Source organism: Grampus griseus (assembly GCF_964374135.1).
Source record: "Grampus griseus genome assembly, chromosome: 12".
NCBI classification, from domain to species: domain Eukaryota; kingdom Metazoa; phylum Chordata; class Mammalia; order Artiodactyla; family Delphinidae; genus Grampus; species Grampus griseus.
In genome coordinates, this window is record NC_139006.1 from 80,417,195 (window position 1) to 80,437,646 (window position 20,452).

The 20,452-nt window shown below is 36.6% G+C and overlaps 1 protein-coding gene across 1 annotated transcript in view; it reads right to left on the reverse strand.

Annotated features, from left to right (window-relative positions):
• Positions 1 to 214: 214 nt before the first annotated feature.
• The window catches only part of TMX3 (thioredoxin related transmembrane protein 3), a gene marked incomplete at its 5' end in the record, with an annotated part of 44,433 nt that continues 24,195 nt past the window's right edge, over positions 215 to 20,452 (reverse strand). Inside the window, 7 exon segments of the mRNA XM_082668128.1 lie at positions 215 to 3,676; positions 5,156 to 5,224; positions 6,547 to 6,676; positions 10,565 to 10,621; positions 13,736 to 13,789; positions 13,987 to 14,044; positions 16,839 to 16,937. Of these exon segments, the coding sequence (XP_082524254.1) occupies positions 3,416 to 3,676; positions 5,156 to 5,224; positions 6,547 to 6,676; positions 10,565 to 10,621; positions 13,736 to 13,789; positions 13,987 to 14,044; positions 16,839 to 16,937 (728 nt within the window). The 3' untranslated portion in view covers positions 215 to 3,415.

Consider the following 20,452-nt stretch of genomic DNA (forward strand, 5'->3'; position numbering starts at 1 on the left):
GTCTGTTTAAATTTTAAAACTATGTTTCTATAATTACAAATAACTTACAATTAATAAAAGGAAAAAAAAAAAAACCACCGTGGAAGATGAAGTCTCAACTGTCCTTTTTGCTTTGCATAGAGAATTATTTACATCCCAGACAACCAAAAGATAAATGGTAAAAATAACGAACGGTTACATGTTTTCAATTAATTTATTTTAGAAAAATGCAGATTTACAATTGGTGCCTTAAGGCAGGATATCATGAATTCAACGAGTTAGTAACACAAACTTTCAAAACCCTTTATAGATTAGTCCAAAGTAGAAAATTATTTTTTGCCCACTCTTGGACTCAGACACATTCAGAAAAAATATATATTTATAAAAATAAAATGGCAAACCTAATCCCACCAATTAATTGATAGTCTTAACATCCTACACTTGTTTATTTGAACACTCTCTATATAAAAAGAATAGCTGAGTGATTTTTCCCTGTCCTACTTCCATATCATGTGAAGCAAAGATGAAAATATTTAAATTACTTTTTGCAAAATCAAACCCCAAAAGCCCCTGAAACAAAACACAAGAAATATCAACAAGAACAAATATCCACTGGATGAAAATATAGCTAATTGTTTTACTATTCATATAGACCCGTCCTTCAGCCGCTAGACATTTGGCTCTTCACGTTATTTCTAACTCAGATACCAGGGAGCACTATGTATAAAGAAGCAAGTGAAAACTCCAGGTCTAATCCACCTAAGTTTCAGATATAGAGAAATATTAACGTATACAATGAAACAAAAAGGACGGCAAGGTATAATGAGGTGCGCTGCTCCATAAAAACATGCACTTTCTCTCTTTGAAATATCTTTAAAAACTGTCTGAGCACCAGATTCAGCAACAGCAAGCATCTAGCATCTTGAATATTAGAAGTCAGAAACAGAACTTTATTGCCACTGAAAGAGAAGGCAAAACTCCAGCTTACTGAAGGGAACTCCCCCTATTGATATGTAATCACAGTGAGATTCATCACTGAATTAGGATGATATCTATGTTCTTCTACAAGATTCATTAAGAAACCTTCCTTTATTTTGAAGTAATTTTTCCTAAAACAAAAACAGCATTTCTAGTAAACGCTGATATCACATTGAGGGGAAAACCATACTAGTGAGCAAAAACTTTCAACTTGTTTTGTGAGGATATTGTGACAATATCCTAAAGTAGAGACAAGTAAAAAGCAAAATTTTAATAAAAAAATTATTCACTTACAAACCATCTACACTTTTTGTTTCCCAAATAGACACATTTTGAAAACACAAACAAGAATATGGGGCAACAGTATAATGTTGTGAAAAAAGATAACAGAGAACTAAGGCATTAATTTATAGACAAGAAAATCTCGAAATACAAACAACACTGGACTTTGTTGATACATATTAAGCTTTGCTCCTTTTTTTTTCTTTTCCCTGTTTTGGTCTTTAATTTACAGGTGTGCTTGACAAAAGACAAAACCATGCAGATAACAGACATCTGTTAGTGATAAACATGAAGAAAGAAGCCATGACATTTTTACAGCTTCCTCCTGCCACTAGTAGTGGCTAAGCTGTAACTTCCCTACCAGGCCGAGACTAACGTGAGGCATCTGTATTTAGCTAAGCTTTTCACAGCTGCAAAATAAGCTTGACTGCTGCCAACATTAATATCTATTTTCCAAAAGACTGTCTCATTACTCTTTAGAGAGAAATTTCCTTGTTAAATTAACAGCATTTTTCTCCAGTTTCCATTTAAGAATAACATTTCATTCTAGTATTTCGTGAAATTTCCTGGGACTGCATACGTGCTTCATTTATAAAAATGATAATAATGGGGCACCAAACATCAAGAACAAGTAAGGACTATATACTAAAAGGTACGAGAGAGCAATTCCTAGTAACTCCTTAGGACAAAGGCACAAGAGCCTCAGGTTAGTAGTGATCAGCTTGGCATCAGAAATAACCCCAGGCTGCCCTGGGGGGCCACAGCCCTAAACAGCTTCACTATCAGGACCATGAATTACATAGTTTTAAAGTGATGAAACATTTAAAAATGTTTCATAACTCAATGAATAACCACCCAGATTATAGTCACTTAATAAAAATCCTAAACTTAGCTAAAATGAAGGCCTCAAACATAAACTAATCTACCATAAACATACCACACTGTTATTTAAAAGATACCAGTTTTCGTACATAACTTGGGATAGAATTCCTATGTTATTCCGTTATGGAGAGAAGATGAGAGGTCATTAGCTGAAATGAATAACAATGGGGAGGACGGAGAAGGTAACTGGCAGATGTCTTTAATCACTGGACATGAAGTTTCTTTAACAGGCTGATTATGCCACTCATTACTCATTATGAACACAGACACGCCCATAATATTACATAACAGATGTATGTCAATAAATTTCATGTGTATATGTATGTGTGTATGTGTATATATAGATATACATACACACACACTAGATTATAAATTACTATAAAGTTACCATACCATAAAATAAAAACATGATATATATTACTTTTTAAAAAGCAGCAGGAGCTTTTTACGAAAGAAAAAATTTTAGACGAAATCCCAATATATAAAACAGAGAAATAAAAGTATGCTGTTCTGGCTAAAGCAGTGTAGGGGTGACAGAGACCCCCCTCCCTTCCTGCAGTGTTGGCTGAAACACCTTCTCAGTGTCCAGGGCATCGTTTGAAATCACTGATCCAAGTAAATCCTGTTTCTGCTGCAAAGATTAAACATAAGACTATTTTTTTTTCCCACGATATAGGCCCGTATGAAAGTTTTATAATGTAACTGAGTATAAAGGTAAAAAGTAACATTTCCTCTCCTTTAAAAATAACAAAATAAAATCACTATGCTGTATAAAACCAAATTATTTTATCTCATAGTCTTAATTTGATCCTTGGAAAAAGTTATTAGTTCTCCTTAAAGTGCCTAAATTTTAAAGACTTAATTTTGTCCATATAAATCTTATCCAAAACATGAGGAGAATGGATGGTAGGAGGTGGAGGTGTTATTTTTCTCTATCACACACGTATCTTCTACCTGCCTGGCCAATTTAAGTATTCTGCCCAAGAATCTTAATTTTGTCACAGAATATTCAGATAGAGAAACATGCAAATAGAACTGATCTGGTAGAACAACATCTATAAGGTAAACTTCGATGGAGTGTTTTGATTTTGTTTGTTTTAGACAAACGTTTCATCTCTTTGCTCCAAACATCTCCCCATTTACGGAAGGACTATTTTATAACCCATGCAGTTGATGTCAGCAAAATACAAACACCGTGTTCTCTTCTGTAAAGGTCATGATTAAATGTCTAAATTCAATGAATAGACTCTTTAATAATTCGAAATCCTATGAAATATTTTATCTTGGTAAAGTCTCAGTCTTTCTTCTTTTCTAACACATCTTTGGGTTCTTGCACTGCAGGCACCAGAGAGTCCCCACTCCTGGGCTCCTGTTTTTCTTTGCTCTCTTCTACCGGTTCTGGGCTTTCCGTCTCACTTTTGGATACTTCATACCGTTCTTCTATGTAACCTTCGTCTGTGTCAGCCGTGTAGATGCCGTAGCACATGATGCTGATGACACCCAGTGGCAGGCCAAAGAGAAAGCAGCCCATAAGTGGAGAGCTCTTGAATATAGACTGTGGAAAGATAGTTACATCCCTCATTTGTATTCTGATATAAAAAGCACAAATGAATTTAAAACCACCACAGATTTCTTCCTCTTGCTGCCATCCAACTTGCTTTTAGTTCCAGTGAATCAATGTCAATATTTCCGTTGTGACTATCACGTGAAAGGCCCTTTAGAAAGTTTATACCCATGTATGTGTGTATGTATAACCAGCTATTGGCAGCAGAAAAAGGCACCAAGTTGTCCACTACCTTTTCAAAAGATGTTTATTTTTCTCACATTAATCACAAAGGTCTGTTTTGAGATGGCTATTATGTGCCAAGAGCTGTACAGTTATATCCTGGCTATAGGAATCTGCTATGGAGAAGGGTGGTTATTGACCATATAATACTCTCTTCACATAACATTTTTAATAATATTTTACTTGTCCGGTTAGTAGTAAAGCAACATTAACTTAATAATTTCCCTCAGTTTATATACTGTCTCCTCGGCTCCCAGAAAAGTAAAAGCAATTTAACTGAATAGGTTTTGCAACTATAATATATTCTATGGATTGTGACTATAACTCTTGAGAACTAAATAGACAAGTTCAGAGGAGAGCAGGGTCACTTTGGATTGAGATAATGGAAAAAGGCATCACAGAATAAAGGTGTTTTGAGGCAGAAATGTAAGCGTAAGAACAAGGCAGGCCAGGGTACAGTGTGAGCTCAAAGACTGAGGAGGAGAACATGTGAGACGGACGGAGAATTGTGAGGGGCATCACAGGAAAAGGGAAGGAAAGTGATCAGAACTGATTATTTTAGTGGTACTAATTAGGCAGAGGACTGGAGGCAGGGCAAGAGGAAGTGTGAAGACCAAGTGGAGGCTAGGGCAGCAGCCACACATAATGGGATAAGGGCCCCATCCACAGAAAGAAGGTCACTGACAAACTGAAGGATGCACGGAGTAACTGATGAGTTATTAGCGTGACTTTACTTCCCACCAACAGAAGAAGGTTAGCTCTGTTTTGCTTTTGGCCGTAATGAACGAAAATACCCGTGGAGGAGCTCAAGATAGACAACTAGAACTAAGTTAAAGGCTCCAACAAATTTAGGGCTGCCCTGCAGTCAGGCTGACTGACAGTGGAAGCTGGGATCGTAAGAGAGATTTCTTAGAGTTCTCAGCAAGAAGGCTTCAGATCCAAGGGCTGAAAAGGGCAGGAGGAGGAAAGAAACTCTGAAAAACACTTTAAGTCATGCTATCAGGTTCAGTGATTCTGAATTCCAGTTAACTCACCAATCATACAGAAATGAATAATTGGAGAAACTTAATATCCACCTGATTAGTATCTTTTCTTAACGTAAATATGTACTAGTTCTTATCTTGCAAGTTAAGAATATGTACTTTTACCGAATCCTTTGAAATTCCAGATTTTACCTTAGTTAGACATAACCTATATACCGATATAGTCTCAATTATTAGTGACACTAAACACACTGTCACAACTTACCACAATAGTAGATTTGGCATCAAATACTATTCTTTTCAATCTCTGCAAAATGCTATCCCCTCCTTGGGCCTTAAATTTAACAAGAAAAAAACAATTGTTATTTCAGTACTATTATTTCATTTTTCTGTTAGATAATCTTACAATTGCAGGTCAAGAGTTGACTACAAAAGATTACACAGAGCACCTGAAAGAGCCGCGGAGTAAATATTTACTGGTTTCTCTGTCCCACCCTCCTTCTGCTCTCGTATGAACACAGTCTGATTCTCCTCTGAAAATGCATCCTCCCTGGTCACAGTCCAAGCAGCTCGGCTGAGGCTGACCCACCCAAGTGCCGGCCTGCCCAGCTTTTCAGTTTAGCTGAGAGTGTTACAGTTGCTGCAGGATATCCTCACTGTCCTGCAGGGAAAGTCTCTCCGATGATGAAACCCAAAAAGAAAAAAGTGCTGGAAGGCAGAGGGAGAAAAATTCCTGATGAAAATCCATCAAATCCCTGCATTCAGCCATGCCTGGAGTCTGGCTCATTCCCTGAATTTCACTAACTTACAAATAGAAGGGTTCTCACTCATACAGGTGAGCATCATTTCAACAAGTGTTATTTTCACAAATATAAAATTCCTACTATGTGATTAAGAGTGTTTCCAAAGAAGAAATACTTGTTACTCTGTGAGGCAACTTTCAAATAGTTTGTGTAAAGCTGAAACAAGTCTCACAAAGTAATAATTACATTTCACAAAAGCACTGAAGTCTCTTCTCTTCTTATCTTATTCTAGTATATTGAATTAAGATGCATGTTGGCCACAACCTGCTGAAGTGATTTCATGACCCTCTAATACGGGCTACAACCCAGTTTGAAAAACACTGCAATATGGTTTACAGAAAAAAACAGTTAAGATTATCCATTCATCATTTCTGAGAAATATTTTGTAGGATTATATTTGGAACACTCCACTGGGGCTGGTTTTAAATACATTTCCTGATCTTTTAAGAAACTGTGGTGCTATTCACAGATTTTTTTAGAAAACCAATCCAAGTAACTTAATGCAATTGTATTCTTGAATCCAGAGAGGTACTAAGAGTCAGGAAGTTCACTATCGGATAGCTCTGTACCCTGCAGACCTCTTAGCATCCCTAGCCCCTGACTCTAAATGCCAGTAACACCTCCCCGCATCACTATGACAACCTATGTCCTCCAAATAACATTCCACCCATTAGCAGCCTCTGCCACTTAGGTCCTGGGGAAGGTGACTGCGTATCATGTGAGAGAAGCAAGGATGGAGGCCTGCCCCTCACCCCGGGTGATGGCCGACTCTTTCTTTCAGAATCAGAAGAAAATAACTCATTTCTCCTCCACCTCCTCCCATCACCCCATTGCAATTAAAGCAAAAACTCACATCTACTGTGCCATCCAAAACGTTATTAATGAACTGGACCATGTCTTCTGCATTCTTAATCTGTCTATCTAGTAAAAAGTACTGTTGGTTTGAAGTATTCAGTACAACCACAGTTGGGACTTTTAATTCACTGAAAATAGAAAAACAAAAGAAATCAAAATACATGTTAAACACAGAGACAACAAATATTCTGATACTTATTTGAATTATATCTAAATAACTAGATGTGCAAAAGGAGAGAACTATAATACCTTTGCCTTCCTTTGTTTACATAAAGAAAAATTCAAATTGTGCATCAATTTAAAAAATAGCTAAATTAACATTTATGAAAACTATTAGTATACAACATCAGACAAATGAGTATTCACGATCAAACCTAAGGATAAAAATTATTATGTATGAAGTATCAATTTCTGGGCAATATAATTCCTGGCCAAAAGTTTATCTTAAATACCATCACTTTAATTATATACAGCCCACCTCAGTTAAAGGGCATTCAGGCAGCTAGAGAAGGAACAGCATGGTCTCCAGAGTTACACTGCCTGTGTTTGGATCTGATGCTTTCCCAAAACTTTGTTTAAGTCTAATACTTTTCATTTATAAATGAATAAAGGTGTGGGGGGCAGGGTACCTATCTTGCTACAGAAGTTAAATGAGAAAATTCAAGTTAAATATCCAGCACATTCCTTGTATCAATACATCATATACATTCAACAAATACTATTCCAAATTCTCTGAATGCCCACTACCCTATGGTATAATCACCCCATCCTCTTGGGTGCTTCAGTGATATACTAGACGTCAATTCAGTTTGCAGACAAAAACCATAATATTACTAATGTGTCATTTACTTCAAATAATTTTTTATCCCTTCAAGAATAGGGTTTTGCATAATCATAAAAAGGTGCTTAATTCTGTATGCCACCTACATTATCAATTTATGGTTATTCATATGTCCATATGAATGTATTATGCAAAAGTACAAAACTCTACAGTAGAAACAATTTACAGCACTGTATTATCACCACATAAGTAACTGGGTCCAGGAGGTTGCTTTCTTGTTTATAATTCTCTATCCCTCCCCACACCACGTCCTTCTCTCATTGAGGCAAAACATGATCCCTGATGTTGGGCTCAGCCGTGTGGTTTGGCCAATGGGAAGGCACAGAAATGACTGAAGCAGAGGCTTGAAATGTGCTTGCCTTCTTGTGTTTCTGCTATTGCCATGAGAAGAACATCCCCCAGGAAAATATCCCTCCAGGGTCAAGGACATGGAAGACACGTAGGGTAGACCTGGACCTAACTGGCAGCTTGGAGCCACGTCTGGCTGTACCCGGCTAAGGTTAGCCAAGCCCAGACGAGTGAGAGAGAATAAAGGATTGCTGTTTTATGCCACTGGGTATCAGGGTGTTTTGTTATCCAGTATTATTGTTAGGCAATAATTAACTGTAACTAAAAAAAATATCTTAGCTTCATTCTTGTTTATAAAAACATGAGACAACTTTTTAACTTATAGTAGTTTAGTTATCATCATATTGCATCAGTAGCAAAATTCTATTTTTATGGAATGAAGTAGAACCTGGTCTTCCTATAAAAAGTCCTATGAAAAAGTTAAATACACAGCTGAACTAGAAACAATTTGTTCTGAAATAATTCCATCTGAGTAACGATGAAAAATAGCACCTCATCCTATTCCCTCTTAACTATACTCACAAAAATCAAACACAAAGTAATTTAACAGACCAAAGGTCTGAGAGTACCCTGTTTACTTTGAGAAAAAGTAAAAAACATCGTCAACACTACAGTGTTAACTATCTTATATAATATCACGTATTTGCCCTCAGTTAAAAACTTTTAGGCATCAATACTTATTGAATTCTACTAATTTATGTGTCAATACTGATCTTACAGTAGTTAGGAGATTTTGCAGTAAGAGAGATCTGCATTTGAGGACTGGATCTCTTTGACTTACTTGCTGAGCATCCTTTGGCTTATTATTTAACTTCCTTGAGTTTCTTCTAAGAAATTTCAATTTCCTCATCTATATAAAATGGAAATAACAGTACTTATACCTTACTGAGTTAGTGTAAAAGTCAGAAAACATACATTGACAACTCAGTACAGTGTTGGTCACAGGGTAAATGCTCGTTAAGGACTTTCGATAATTATATAGCCATCATTATATGCCTTCTGTCTTCTCTCAAAAAAAAGCCAAGTATGAATTTTAAAAAAAAACAAACAATAAGAGGTTGGTGGTAGAGATTATTGTTCTCTGACCATAACTGCAGCAAAACTTCTATCTCACAACTCACATTAGAAATAATACTCATGAAGGAATGTCCATCCATCTCTAGAAATTCTGAATATTATCCTGAATCAAGGAGTTATTTATCAGATGCAAATTGCTTTGGCCTCTTGCCCAAAATGTTTTACTGCATCACTTTATTGGCTTGCCTCCAAGGACATTATAAATGGTTGTATCGAAGTCCCTACTATATATACTGTAAAGGTCCTATTAAAAATAAATTTCTATTATAATGTGCCCCCCCTTTATGAGATTATATAGCATAGCAATTTCTCTTAGGTTTCTACACGGTCAGCCATACTCCTATAAGCAACAGTTATTCTATAGGGGACGGGAAATGTATAAACAATGTTATTCTACTTTGTCTTGAGTATTAAAAATTCAAATTGTTTAAGTACCTTTAGTAATTGTATAGATCCTTTATTTTATTTCCCTTTGTCTTGATTTCTTCATTATATATTACATCTGGTACTTTATGTCTTCGGTAAACCCTCTCAAATTCTTATTGGAATAAGGATAATGAATTGATTATAAATGAATAAAGGTACTTTACTTCGTAATTTTAGGCTCTTACCTGAAAATTATGAATGTTATTCTGGGTTTATGAGTTGGTAAAGCTCTGGAGGGCTTCCGCCATCTTCACGTCCAGGCTATTTTAAGACCCATTTTCCAAACACTCTCGTGTTTGCTATTACACTCTGCCTGAAATAACCTCGCTGCATTCTTCATTCAGCTACTTCTCATTCTTTAGACTCTCCCTTAATTACCGGCTCTTGTGGCAAGCGTTTCCTGAGCCCCTGCGCCTTGCTGTGCATTTTGGTGTGGCTGGGTCTCTCCGTGCTTCCAGAGCTCCGTACCACACAGGCCTTCCCACACAGTGCTGGAGTCACCGTACTGTATCACCCAGCAGACCGTGAGCATTTGAAGACAGGGCCTCTATAATTTACTCATCTTTTTGCATCAACAGTGCAATGCCAAACACAGTGTGTGACTTACAGCAAATATTCACTAAACGTCCGCTGAACAGAGTAGGCTTTTATTTGAAACTTATTAATTCAGTATAGGTCTGGTAAATGTTTTCTAATATCAACTTTCTGAAGTGACAAATCAGATCTTTACATCATAAGCATAATCAATATTATATTAGAGCTGCAAAGTTTTCCTATAAACTTACTTTAGTCTGTTAAATTCTTCTAGAATAGCAATTAATTCTTAAATGCTAAAAATTTTCTACTTAAGTTACATTTATTCATTAAAACTGAACTTAGGGTTCATATTAAACAGAAACTACAAAGTTTACAAGTTTTTGAATGATGTTTTCTTTCCAAAATACTATAAATTGTCAACATTAAATTGGGAGGTTTTTTTTAGTATAGAGAACTTTAAAGTTTAATAAGTTTCAAATACAGATTTAAAAACTAAAGTAAATATTTAATGGGAGAATATCTGCATTGGCATATACAAAGGTTTGCTTTTTTCAGCTATTAGTCCTGCCTGTCTCTGAAAAACAGAAATTTAAAAATTGATAGAGTCGGGACTTCCCTGGAGGTCCAGTGGTTAGGACTCCGTGCTTCCACTGCAGTGGGCACAGGTTCAATCCCTTGTCAGGGAACTAAAATCCCACAAGCCACACAGTGTGGCCAAAAAAAAAAAAAAAAAAAAAATTGATAGAGTTGATAGCAAAATCATTTCGTCATTTAGCATTTTACTTACTCCATCAGCAAGGTATTTATATAGTCATTTCCATCCATATGGCCAAACTGAAAATCCCTAATCAACAACAACCAAAAAGAACAGAGAAAGAGAGGACAATATTAAATACAAAAAAAAGATAAATACAAAGCACTGAATTTAGGGTTTGGTAAGCATGCAAACACTGTAAACATTTAACATATCAATCACATACAATAAATATAAAAAAGTATGAATCCTACTGGCTTTTGAGATACAAACACGTAACAAATTAAGCAAATTTTAAGACATTTCTATTTTGTTTCATACTGTGTAACACAAGAAATACATATATCATTGATATATTTGATTAGAAGACTTAGAATAAAAAGGGCATAATAATTAAGTAATGCAACAACTTTATATTGACTGTCTTTTATAACAGTAACAAACTGATTTAGCATACAGGAAAAAATATCACCTATTTTTTATGTTCCTATTAAAATAGGAACATTTTGAGTTCCTATTAAAATCGTCATCTGTATCTGACTTGTGATTCCTCATTTAATTTTATTTCAAATGTATGAGTATACAGGCAACCTCCTTTTATTGGGCTTTGCTTTACTGCTGCTCCCAGATACTATGTTTTTTACAATCTGAAGGTTTCTGGCAACCCTGCTTTGAGTGAGTCTATCTGTGCTATTTTTCCAACAGCATTTGCTCACTTCATGTCTCTATGTCACATTTTTGGTAATTCTCACAATATTTCGAACTTTTTTCATTATTATTATATCTGCTCTGGCGATCTGTGAGCAGTGATTTTTGATGTTACCATTGTAATGTTTGGGGTGCCACGAACTGTGCCCATACAAGACTTCGAATTTAAGCAATAAATGTTTTGTGTGTTCTGACTGCTCCACCAACCAGCCGTTCCCCCATCTCTCTCCCTCCCCCTCTCCCTGGGCCTCCCTATTCCTTAAGACCCAACAATATTGAAATTAGACCAGTTAATAACACTACAATGGCCTCTAAATGTTCAAGTGTAAGAGTCCCCACGTCTTTCACTGCAAATCAAAAGCTATAAAAGATCAAGCTTAGTAAGGAAGGGAAGTTGGACGCTCAAATAGGCTGAAAGCTAGGCCTCTTCCAGCAAACAATTAGCCAAGTTGTGAATGCAAAGGAAAACTTCCTGAAGGAAATTAAAAGTGCTACTCCAGTGAATACACGAATGGTAAGAAAGTAAAACAACCTTATTACTGATATGCAGAAAAGTTTCTGTGGTCTGGGTAGATCATCAAACCAGCCATAATATTTCCTTAAGGCGAAGCCTAATCCAAAGCAAGGCCCAAACTCTCTTCAATTCTATGAAGGCTAAGAGAGGAGAGGAAGCTGTAGAAGAAAAGTCTGAAGCTAGCAGAGGTGGGTTCATGAGGTTTAGGCAAAGAAGCCATCTTCATAACATGAAGTGCAAGGTGAATCAGCAAGTGCTGATGTAGAAGCTGCAGCAAGGTATCCAGAAGGTCTGGCTAAGATAAGTCATGAAGGTGGCTACACTAAACAACAGATTTTCAGTGTAGATGAAACAGCCTTATACTGGAAGAAGCCACCATCTAGGATTTCTAGCTAGAGAGAAGTCAACAATGCCTGGCTTCAAAACTTCAAAGGACAGGCTGACTATCTTGTTAGGGGCAAACATAGTTGGTGACTTTGAAACCAATGCTCATTTACCATTCTGAAAATACTAGGGTCCTTAAGATTTATGCTAAATCTATCCTGCCTTTTGCCCTACAAATGAACAACAAAGCCTGGATGCAGCACATCTATTTACAACATGGTTTACTGAATATTTTAAGCCTCACTGTTGAGACCTACTGCTCAGAAAAAAAGAGATTCCTTTCAAAATATCACTACTCATTGACAATGCACTTGGGTCACCCAAGAGCTCTAATGGAGATGCACAATAAGATTAATGTTGTCTTCACTCCTGCTAACACAACACCCATTCTGCAGCTCATGGATCAAGGAGTCATTTTGACTTTCAAGTCTTCTTATTGAAGAAACGCGTATCCTAAGGCCACAGCTGCCATAGATAGTGATTCCTCTGATGAATCTGGGCAAAGTAAACTGAAAACCTCTGGCAAGGATTCACCATTCTAGATGCCATTAAGAACATTCATGATTCACAGGAAGAGGTCAAATATCACCATTAACAGGAGTTTGGAAGAAGCTGATTCCAACCCTCATGGATGATTTTGAGGGGTTCAAGATTTCAGGAGAGGAAGTAATTGCAGATGTGGTGAATACAGTAAGAAAACTAGACTTAGAAGAGGAGCCTGAAGATGTGAATGAACTGGTATAATCTTGTGATAAAACCTGAATGGATGAGGAGCTGCTTCCTCCGGATGAGCGAACGAAGAGGTTCCTTAAAAGTGGTTCCAGGAATCTACTCCTGGTGAGGGGGCTGTGAGGACTGTTGAAATGACAACATTTAGAGGATTCAGAATATTACATAAACTGAGTTGACAAAGGAGCAAGGTTTGAGAGGACTGCTTCAAATTTTGAAAGATGTTCGACTATGGGTAAAATGCTACCAACGCTACGGAGAAATCGTTCATGAAAGGAAGAGTCAATGGATGAGGCAAACTTCACCGCTGTCCCATTTTAAGAAAAAGCCACAGCCACCCTGACCTGTGGTGACCACCACCCTGGCCAGTCAGCAGCCATCAACACTGGGGCAAGACCCTCCACCAGCAAAAAGATTACAACTCACTGAAGCCTCAGATGATGGTCAGCATTTTTAAAGTGCGTACAGTTTTTAGACACAATGCTACCGCACACTTAATATACAAAAACGTAACTTTTATATGTTAAATAAAACCAAAAATTTCATGCGACTTGCTGTACTGCGCTGGGCTGGAGCCAAGCCCACCATACCTCTGAGGTATATGCCTGTATGTGCATATTTTCTTACCACCAACTTATCCCCAATCCTATCAAGACTCAGGTATGATACAAATTACAAGTCTTTTTTTAAACCTGTAAGACATATATCAATAAACTTCAAACAATTCATACTGAAATGCTACATGCTGTAATTCACTTCAGCTCCTTGATTCATCTTTGAAAGTATGAAATACTCCTGTGTTTGCTTTACTGTATTACATAACCTAATTAGACAGAGATAATGGAGCCTTCCAGAATGCAAACACCTACCTGTGGAACTGGTCTCTATAATCTCTAGCAACTTCCTGAATAATTGACTTTAATCTGTGAGAAAACAAAAAATACATGAATATTCCATTTCATCAACTTGAAAAATATAATTACTCAATTATCATATATGCTGCCTTATCTAATATCTAACACTACAGGAAAAGTAAGATACTATGTCAAGTTTATCTGAAGCCATGTAAAGTCTGAATTGGATGATATTTGAAGCTTAAAACTATTTCAAGGCACCATACCTGGTATGTTCAACTGATGTATTTTTCTCATCAATTACTGCGATAGCCACAAGCTTTCCTGAAATTAAGAATGACATATCTAAATTCAATAATCCTCATTAAACTTTTCAATTATTACTGTAGCAATGAATAGGAAAATAGTATATAGTTTCCAGAATTCAATTCCAATTATCTTAAACATGTTATGCTTGGCAGAGTGAAACAGTGAACTGTTGACTCCAAGTGATAAACTCCCACCTACCTCCCATCCCTGAAATGTAAATATCAATAACAGTAAATATTTAACAATTCATATACTCAAATTGTTATTTTTTTCACACAACCCACACACTAAAGTAAGTATTTTGTTGAAAACTAAAACTATAAGGAACCAGTTGATGAAAGAAATATACTAAGAATGACTACAGCTCTGAAAAAATGGTATAGAACAAGAAAATGATTTTTACAATGTTATTCTCTTTGGTACCACGGGCCACTGTTTGCTAGTAATTAATGCACAAAATAAAATGGACTCAAGTTTATTTAACCCTCAACAGAACATAAATCATATTCATCTCTGACATCCTCCAGGACGGCAGCGTGACGTAACAAGCAGAGCACTGGTATGGAAGTCAGAAGACCAGACCCTGCAATCCAGCAGGGTCTATCATGTTCCAGGTCTGGGAGAACAACAGTGAAGCACAGCATCCATTAGCCATGTGCCTTAACCTCAGAGGACGCCAACTTATTTTAGAAACTATTATCTATTTCAAAGTCATCTGGAGAGCTGAATGAGATTACATGTACAAAAAGGCTGGGATAGTTTCCGGCTCAGAGTAGGTACATAAACGTAGGATTAAATCAACAATCTTTCAATCTCATCCCCATATCTTCTCTAATTTCATACTTAAATTCTATACAAACTTTAAATTCTACACAATCTTGACGCTTCTTTTAACCTTCAGCTAAAATCATTAGTTCATAATGTTTATTTCCCCTCTTGAAATATTACTGCATTTACTGTTCAGTGTTTGGTTTTTACTGTTATGTCTTTAATTTAAAGTGCTTCATGAGTGTTTTCAAAATGCCTACAACATGTCCAGCATCTTCCCACAGGCCGACACAGGGGGTTTCTCGCGTATTAAGTTCACAGTCACTGGGCGCCGAGCAGTGGACCCGGCACAGGGCTAGTTCCCGAGGCCACAGTGAGGAGCACACCGACACAGCTCTGCACTTGGGGAAGACAATCACACACACGCAGACGTGTGGTTAACAATCAGAAGACTTGGGGAGGACGGGACATGGGGTTTATAAAAACATTTTATAAGAGTAAACTAATGTAGTTTCAGGGGGTTAGTGAAAGACTTTCCTAAGAAAGCAGTATTTGGTCTGAGTTTGACAGATGAATATAAATTCACTACACTTTTCCAGGCAAAGAAAACAGAATGTTTAAAGGTGCTCTGGTGCAAGGTACACAGCCTTTTCAGGAAACTGAACAGTCAGCGTGGCCAGAGACGGGAGAGAGTGAGACAAAACGGGAAAGTTAGCAGGAGTCGGAAGATGCAGGGACCTGCAGTCGTCAGAAGTCCTGAAAATACACTAGGTGTCTGAAGCCACCGAGGGCCAGGAGTCTGTTGCGGGGCTTATATGACAAGTGTCCAGGGAGGACCACAAGCGGGGCACAGCCAAAGCTGACACCCAACCAGGGCAATTACACTGGGAACACAAAGAAACATTGCCATAGCCAATTTCTTTCCAAATCAATCTGGGAGAAGACACGGAAGAGCTTTGGCAAAGCTGCCTATTTTAATTGCCGCCTCCTTCGATGCTGTACTGAGAGCAGAACTACTGTATTCCTGCATTCTCCCCCTTTTCCCTTCACGCGGGCCTGCATGAATCAGCAGGTAAACCCACAGTCTCTGACAGTATCCGCGTCAACTTCCAACACTGAGCTAACACACACCTCCCTCTGCAAGGAAGGCAAAGACAGAAGCATCACCAGACACAGAACATTAAAAGAAGGCTCAGGAACCAGAACAAATACCATCCTGTGAAAGTTACAAAGTAACAGAAAAATGTGTTGGAGCGCTTCTAATTTGTATTCTTAACCAGATCCAAGAGCAGGAAATCATGAAGAAGAAACTCTATACCTATTATTTCTCAGATTAAAAAGTTGAGCCTTGACTAACATTTTCCCATTCTTTTAATCTAAAACTATACGTTCATCCAACTATCATAAAGTTGTGAATGGAAACAAATGTGGCAACAATAACCATGACTTATTTCTTATTTGTAATTCATTATAAATTTACAAAACACTTCCTCCTAAAATTTACATGGTTAGCGTCTTACAATTTTTGTAGCTCACATCTATTTTAGACCAGTCCTTACAGTTGTAATTCCTTACAGCTTTCTTTTTTGCATCTATATTTCTATTTGCTTTGCTTATCACTTTCAATTACATAACTTCAAGAAACCATGCCAATCTGATGCCCATATTTTCTTCACAGGTAAAAGCAGGCTTTCAAAGGTTGTGCTAATTTGTATTCCAACTCCTATTACAAAATCAGCGTCCTGCGGACAGCTTTCTAGTTGGTTATTTTTTCTCATTTCCTTATTCTCCAGGCTCTGTTTTCCCTGTCACTATCACTTCTATTAGTAAACCCTTTCTAGCTAATCTTTATTCCACATGCAAAGGTATGTTCTTTGGTTAATATTAATCTATAGTCTCATAAAGTTGACGTGGCATTCAGGTCTGAAAGAAGGAATGATATTATGAAATAGAACTTAAAAAATTCATTTTCTACAGATTGAAGTAATCAGTTAAGGAAAAGTTTTGTAGTGTGATGGAGAGTTGTATATATGCTTGTTACCGGTATCTCCAAGTTCATACAAGAGGAAGCCATCCATTGTAAGATAATTTTGAAACCTCTCCCTGTTGATCCAAGATGATAGATCACCATCTTCGTACTCTTAAAAAAACAAAACAAAGTTGATAAATTATAGTGTAAATATGATGTTAAAATGTTTATAATGTTTAATCTAGCAGCATGTATAAAATGCCTGACAGAGGATCATAATCTTAAATTCATAAATTTCATTTTTAGAAAGCTATTTGAAGCAATCAAATGTAAAAAAAGGATTAATGCATGAAACAATTCATCATTATAGCACCACTGAAAATAGCAAAGATAGATAAAAATAAAGGAAATACTGAAACATCCTAAACAGGAAATAATTTAAATCATTATGGTACATGTTGAGAGAGACCATTTATAGATTTTAAAAAATTATAGTAATTAAGTGGTAAAGCAGGTAACAAAACAATATTACAACATGACTGTAACTCTGTAAAAAATAAAGTATGAAAAAAACTGATAGAGTGATAAAATGAAGGCATATATATACTCCTATAAATAGTTTTCCTGAGTTGATGGTTAGTCTTGGATGATAGCATTATGGGCAATTTTTATTATAATTTCTTTGTTCTTCTCTATTTTATGACATTTTGACCTCAGTTTACAACCCTCCTTCATATGTAAAACAAACTCACATATAAACTCACACATACTATTTCAGCCCTTTTCAACGTCAAATACTTCCTCTGATGAGCAGACAGGAAACATTTACAATATCCAAGAGAATTATATCCTGATTAGAAATATAATTCTGAAAAATTATTACAACTGCATGAAAAAGAAGTTGATGTAAAAGCCTACCAATATGGATGAAGACTGGATTTTACTGATTTCTTGAAAGATGTGCTTTTTCTGTCACTTGCATTGCTAAACAAAACATTTTCAAGTTATCAAACCTATAAAATAAGTAATATAATGCAAATCTGAAAGCATTTATGGATTTGGATTTATGAATTAGGAAAACAAACATAAAACTAGAATTTGATTATTGGGCCATAATCTCCACTCCAGGTCAAAAAAGCAAATGTTCTAAAGATTATTCACAAAAGTGATAAATCTAAAACTCATTAGGAAATAAACTATCCTCCTAAGCCCCATCCCACTGTTCCTGAAATTATTAACAATGTAATAGTAGGATAAGCATTCAAAGTAACCTTTTATCTGAAGACTTCAGGCAGGTTCTAAGTACTGACTACTGAGTTAGAAAATGTTGGCCTTCAAAACATCTGTAGATACTGAACACATTACCCCTCTCTTTCTTATGTATCGGAGGCCACATCTGAAACATGGATGGGGAAGGGCACTTCTTAGCCATTATTTAGACTTAAATGTATTCTTTAATAAAGAAAATCAGGGCTTTTTCCAAAAAAAGTGAAGTGGCTCTCTGAGTTAAGAAACTCATAATGCAACTAGAACAAGAGATTTGAAGGCTGAATCTTGATTATACCATGTACTATTTTAACTTGGAAAAAACAAAAACAATCTCTTTAATCCTGTTTGTTTATAAAACAGTAAGACTGCTGATCTCAAAAGACTGTTGTACTGATCAAATAACACAATATATTGAATATACTAAGTGCTTATCATACAAGGAGTGTAGATAAAGAATAAGTGGATGGAATATGAATTTTCCTTAACACATTTTCACATATGCAAGTTCCTCTTAATTTCCTTTTTAAGCCCAATGTCTCATGCAGCCATTCAACAAATATCCGATGAATGCGCAAAGGAATGAACCTGTAATTTAACTACATATCTCTCTCCTTTAGCTAACATTCTTAGTTACCCTCTCTGTAATCTCAGGATATTTATCTATCTGTCTTACTACCAGATTAAGGTGAGAATAAAATGAAAATATCGAGTTAAGCAAATAGATAGTACCTGCTGTACAAAACGTAACAGGTAAATGGTGGTTATTACACTACATTAAGAAATAAAACACAGTCCTCACATTTATCTAAAGATAGTGAAGATATAAGATTTTAGAACTGCTTTGTCTTCATGTTACTGTCAAAACAATTAAAATGCTCCTTTGACTAAAACAGGACAATCAAAATATTCCTTTTATTAGATATTCTTCTATTCATCTGAGTCACTTAAGCAACTCAAAGCTTACAGCTCTCAAACACTTCTAGTTTCTTCTCCGTCATAAGATAATGTGACTGAGCAGAACCCCTAAGGGGCAGTCCTGGGCGACCCTTCCCCCATACTCTCTGCTTATGTAACTGTATCTGATGCACTTTCCTGAGTTGTTTTGATGACCAGGAGCACTTATCCCCCAGGCCTACTGCAGCCTAAGGATTGATGATGTTAACTGACATGGCCCTTGCTGTTACCTCACCATCAACCAATCAGAGGACCGTGCACCAGCTGATCACACACCCTGTGACTCCCCTCCCTCACCTGGCCTTTGAGCACTAGCTGCCCTGGACTCCCTGCCTGGCGCCCTGCACTGAAGCTGCCCTTTCCTTCACCACAACCCGGCGTCAGCAGATTGGCTTTACTGCACACAGGAGAGTGGACCCAAGTTTGGTTCAGTAAAAATAACTCTCTAGAATGTTTCTGATATGAATAAAATGGTCCCGATCTGTGCTCTCCAACAAAAGCCACACAAGGCCACTGAGTATATGAAAAGTAGCTAGTAAGAATGAGAAACTGAATTTTTTATTTCATCAACTGTATGTAATTTACAATGTTACTAACATTGCTAGTAGGTGAGATTTTGCATTTGCTTTTGCTTTTCAGTGGCTGTGTACTGTCCAACAGATGTCGAGTTTCAATGCTTCCTGAAATCCGAACTATCTCCGCATGCCCTGTGAGTCTGCTGCACTGCCCTAAGCTACCTCAAAGCCCAGTTTGCAAACTCTGGTAGTAAGTATTTGATAATACCAAGGAATTACTGTTAATTTTGTTAAGTGTTACAATAGCATGTGGTTATCTTAAAAAAAGAAACTCCCCAAAGCCCACATTTTTAAAGAAGTGCATAATAAACGTGTAGTCAGGGACGCATAATGAAGCACATAGCGATGAAATGCCACTGGGATTTGCTACAGTGCTTCAACAAAGAAAAAACATTGTTGAAGCAAACGTGGTAAGATCTTAGTAACTGTCTCACCTGGGTGACAGGTATGTATGTAGAGTCTTACTATTTTAGCATTCTCTTTACTATAATGTGTGTTTGATATAATAAAAATATTTAAAAAATAGACCAAGTATTTGCTTCAACAGAGAAATGCTGAATAGCAGGTGGGTGGTTACTTCTGTCAGGGAGGGAGAGAAAAGGCTACAGAAGAATACCCCAGGGCTTCACCACTATTGAAGATGGTTTATTTCTTTCACATCTTTGTGTGTCTCAAATGTTAGACTTTTTAAAAATTAACTTTGAATATTTTAAAGTAATGTACAGAAATTGCCTAGGGCTCATTTCTAAAAAAGGCAAATGATCTGACAAAAAGAGAAATTTACTGTAGCCAAACTCAGGATGAAAGAACACTGAGTGGAAAAACTAAAGTTGAAGGGTAAGAAAAACCTAGCAGTCATTCAACTAACGGGAAATGTAAGCAGTAGCT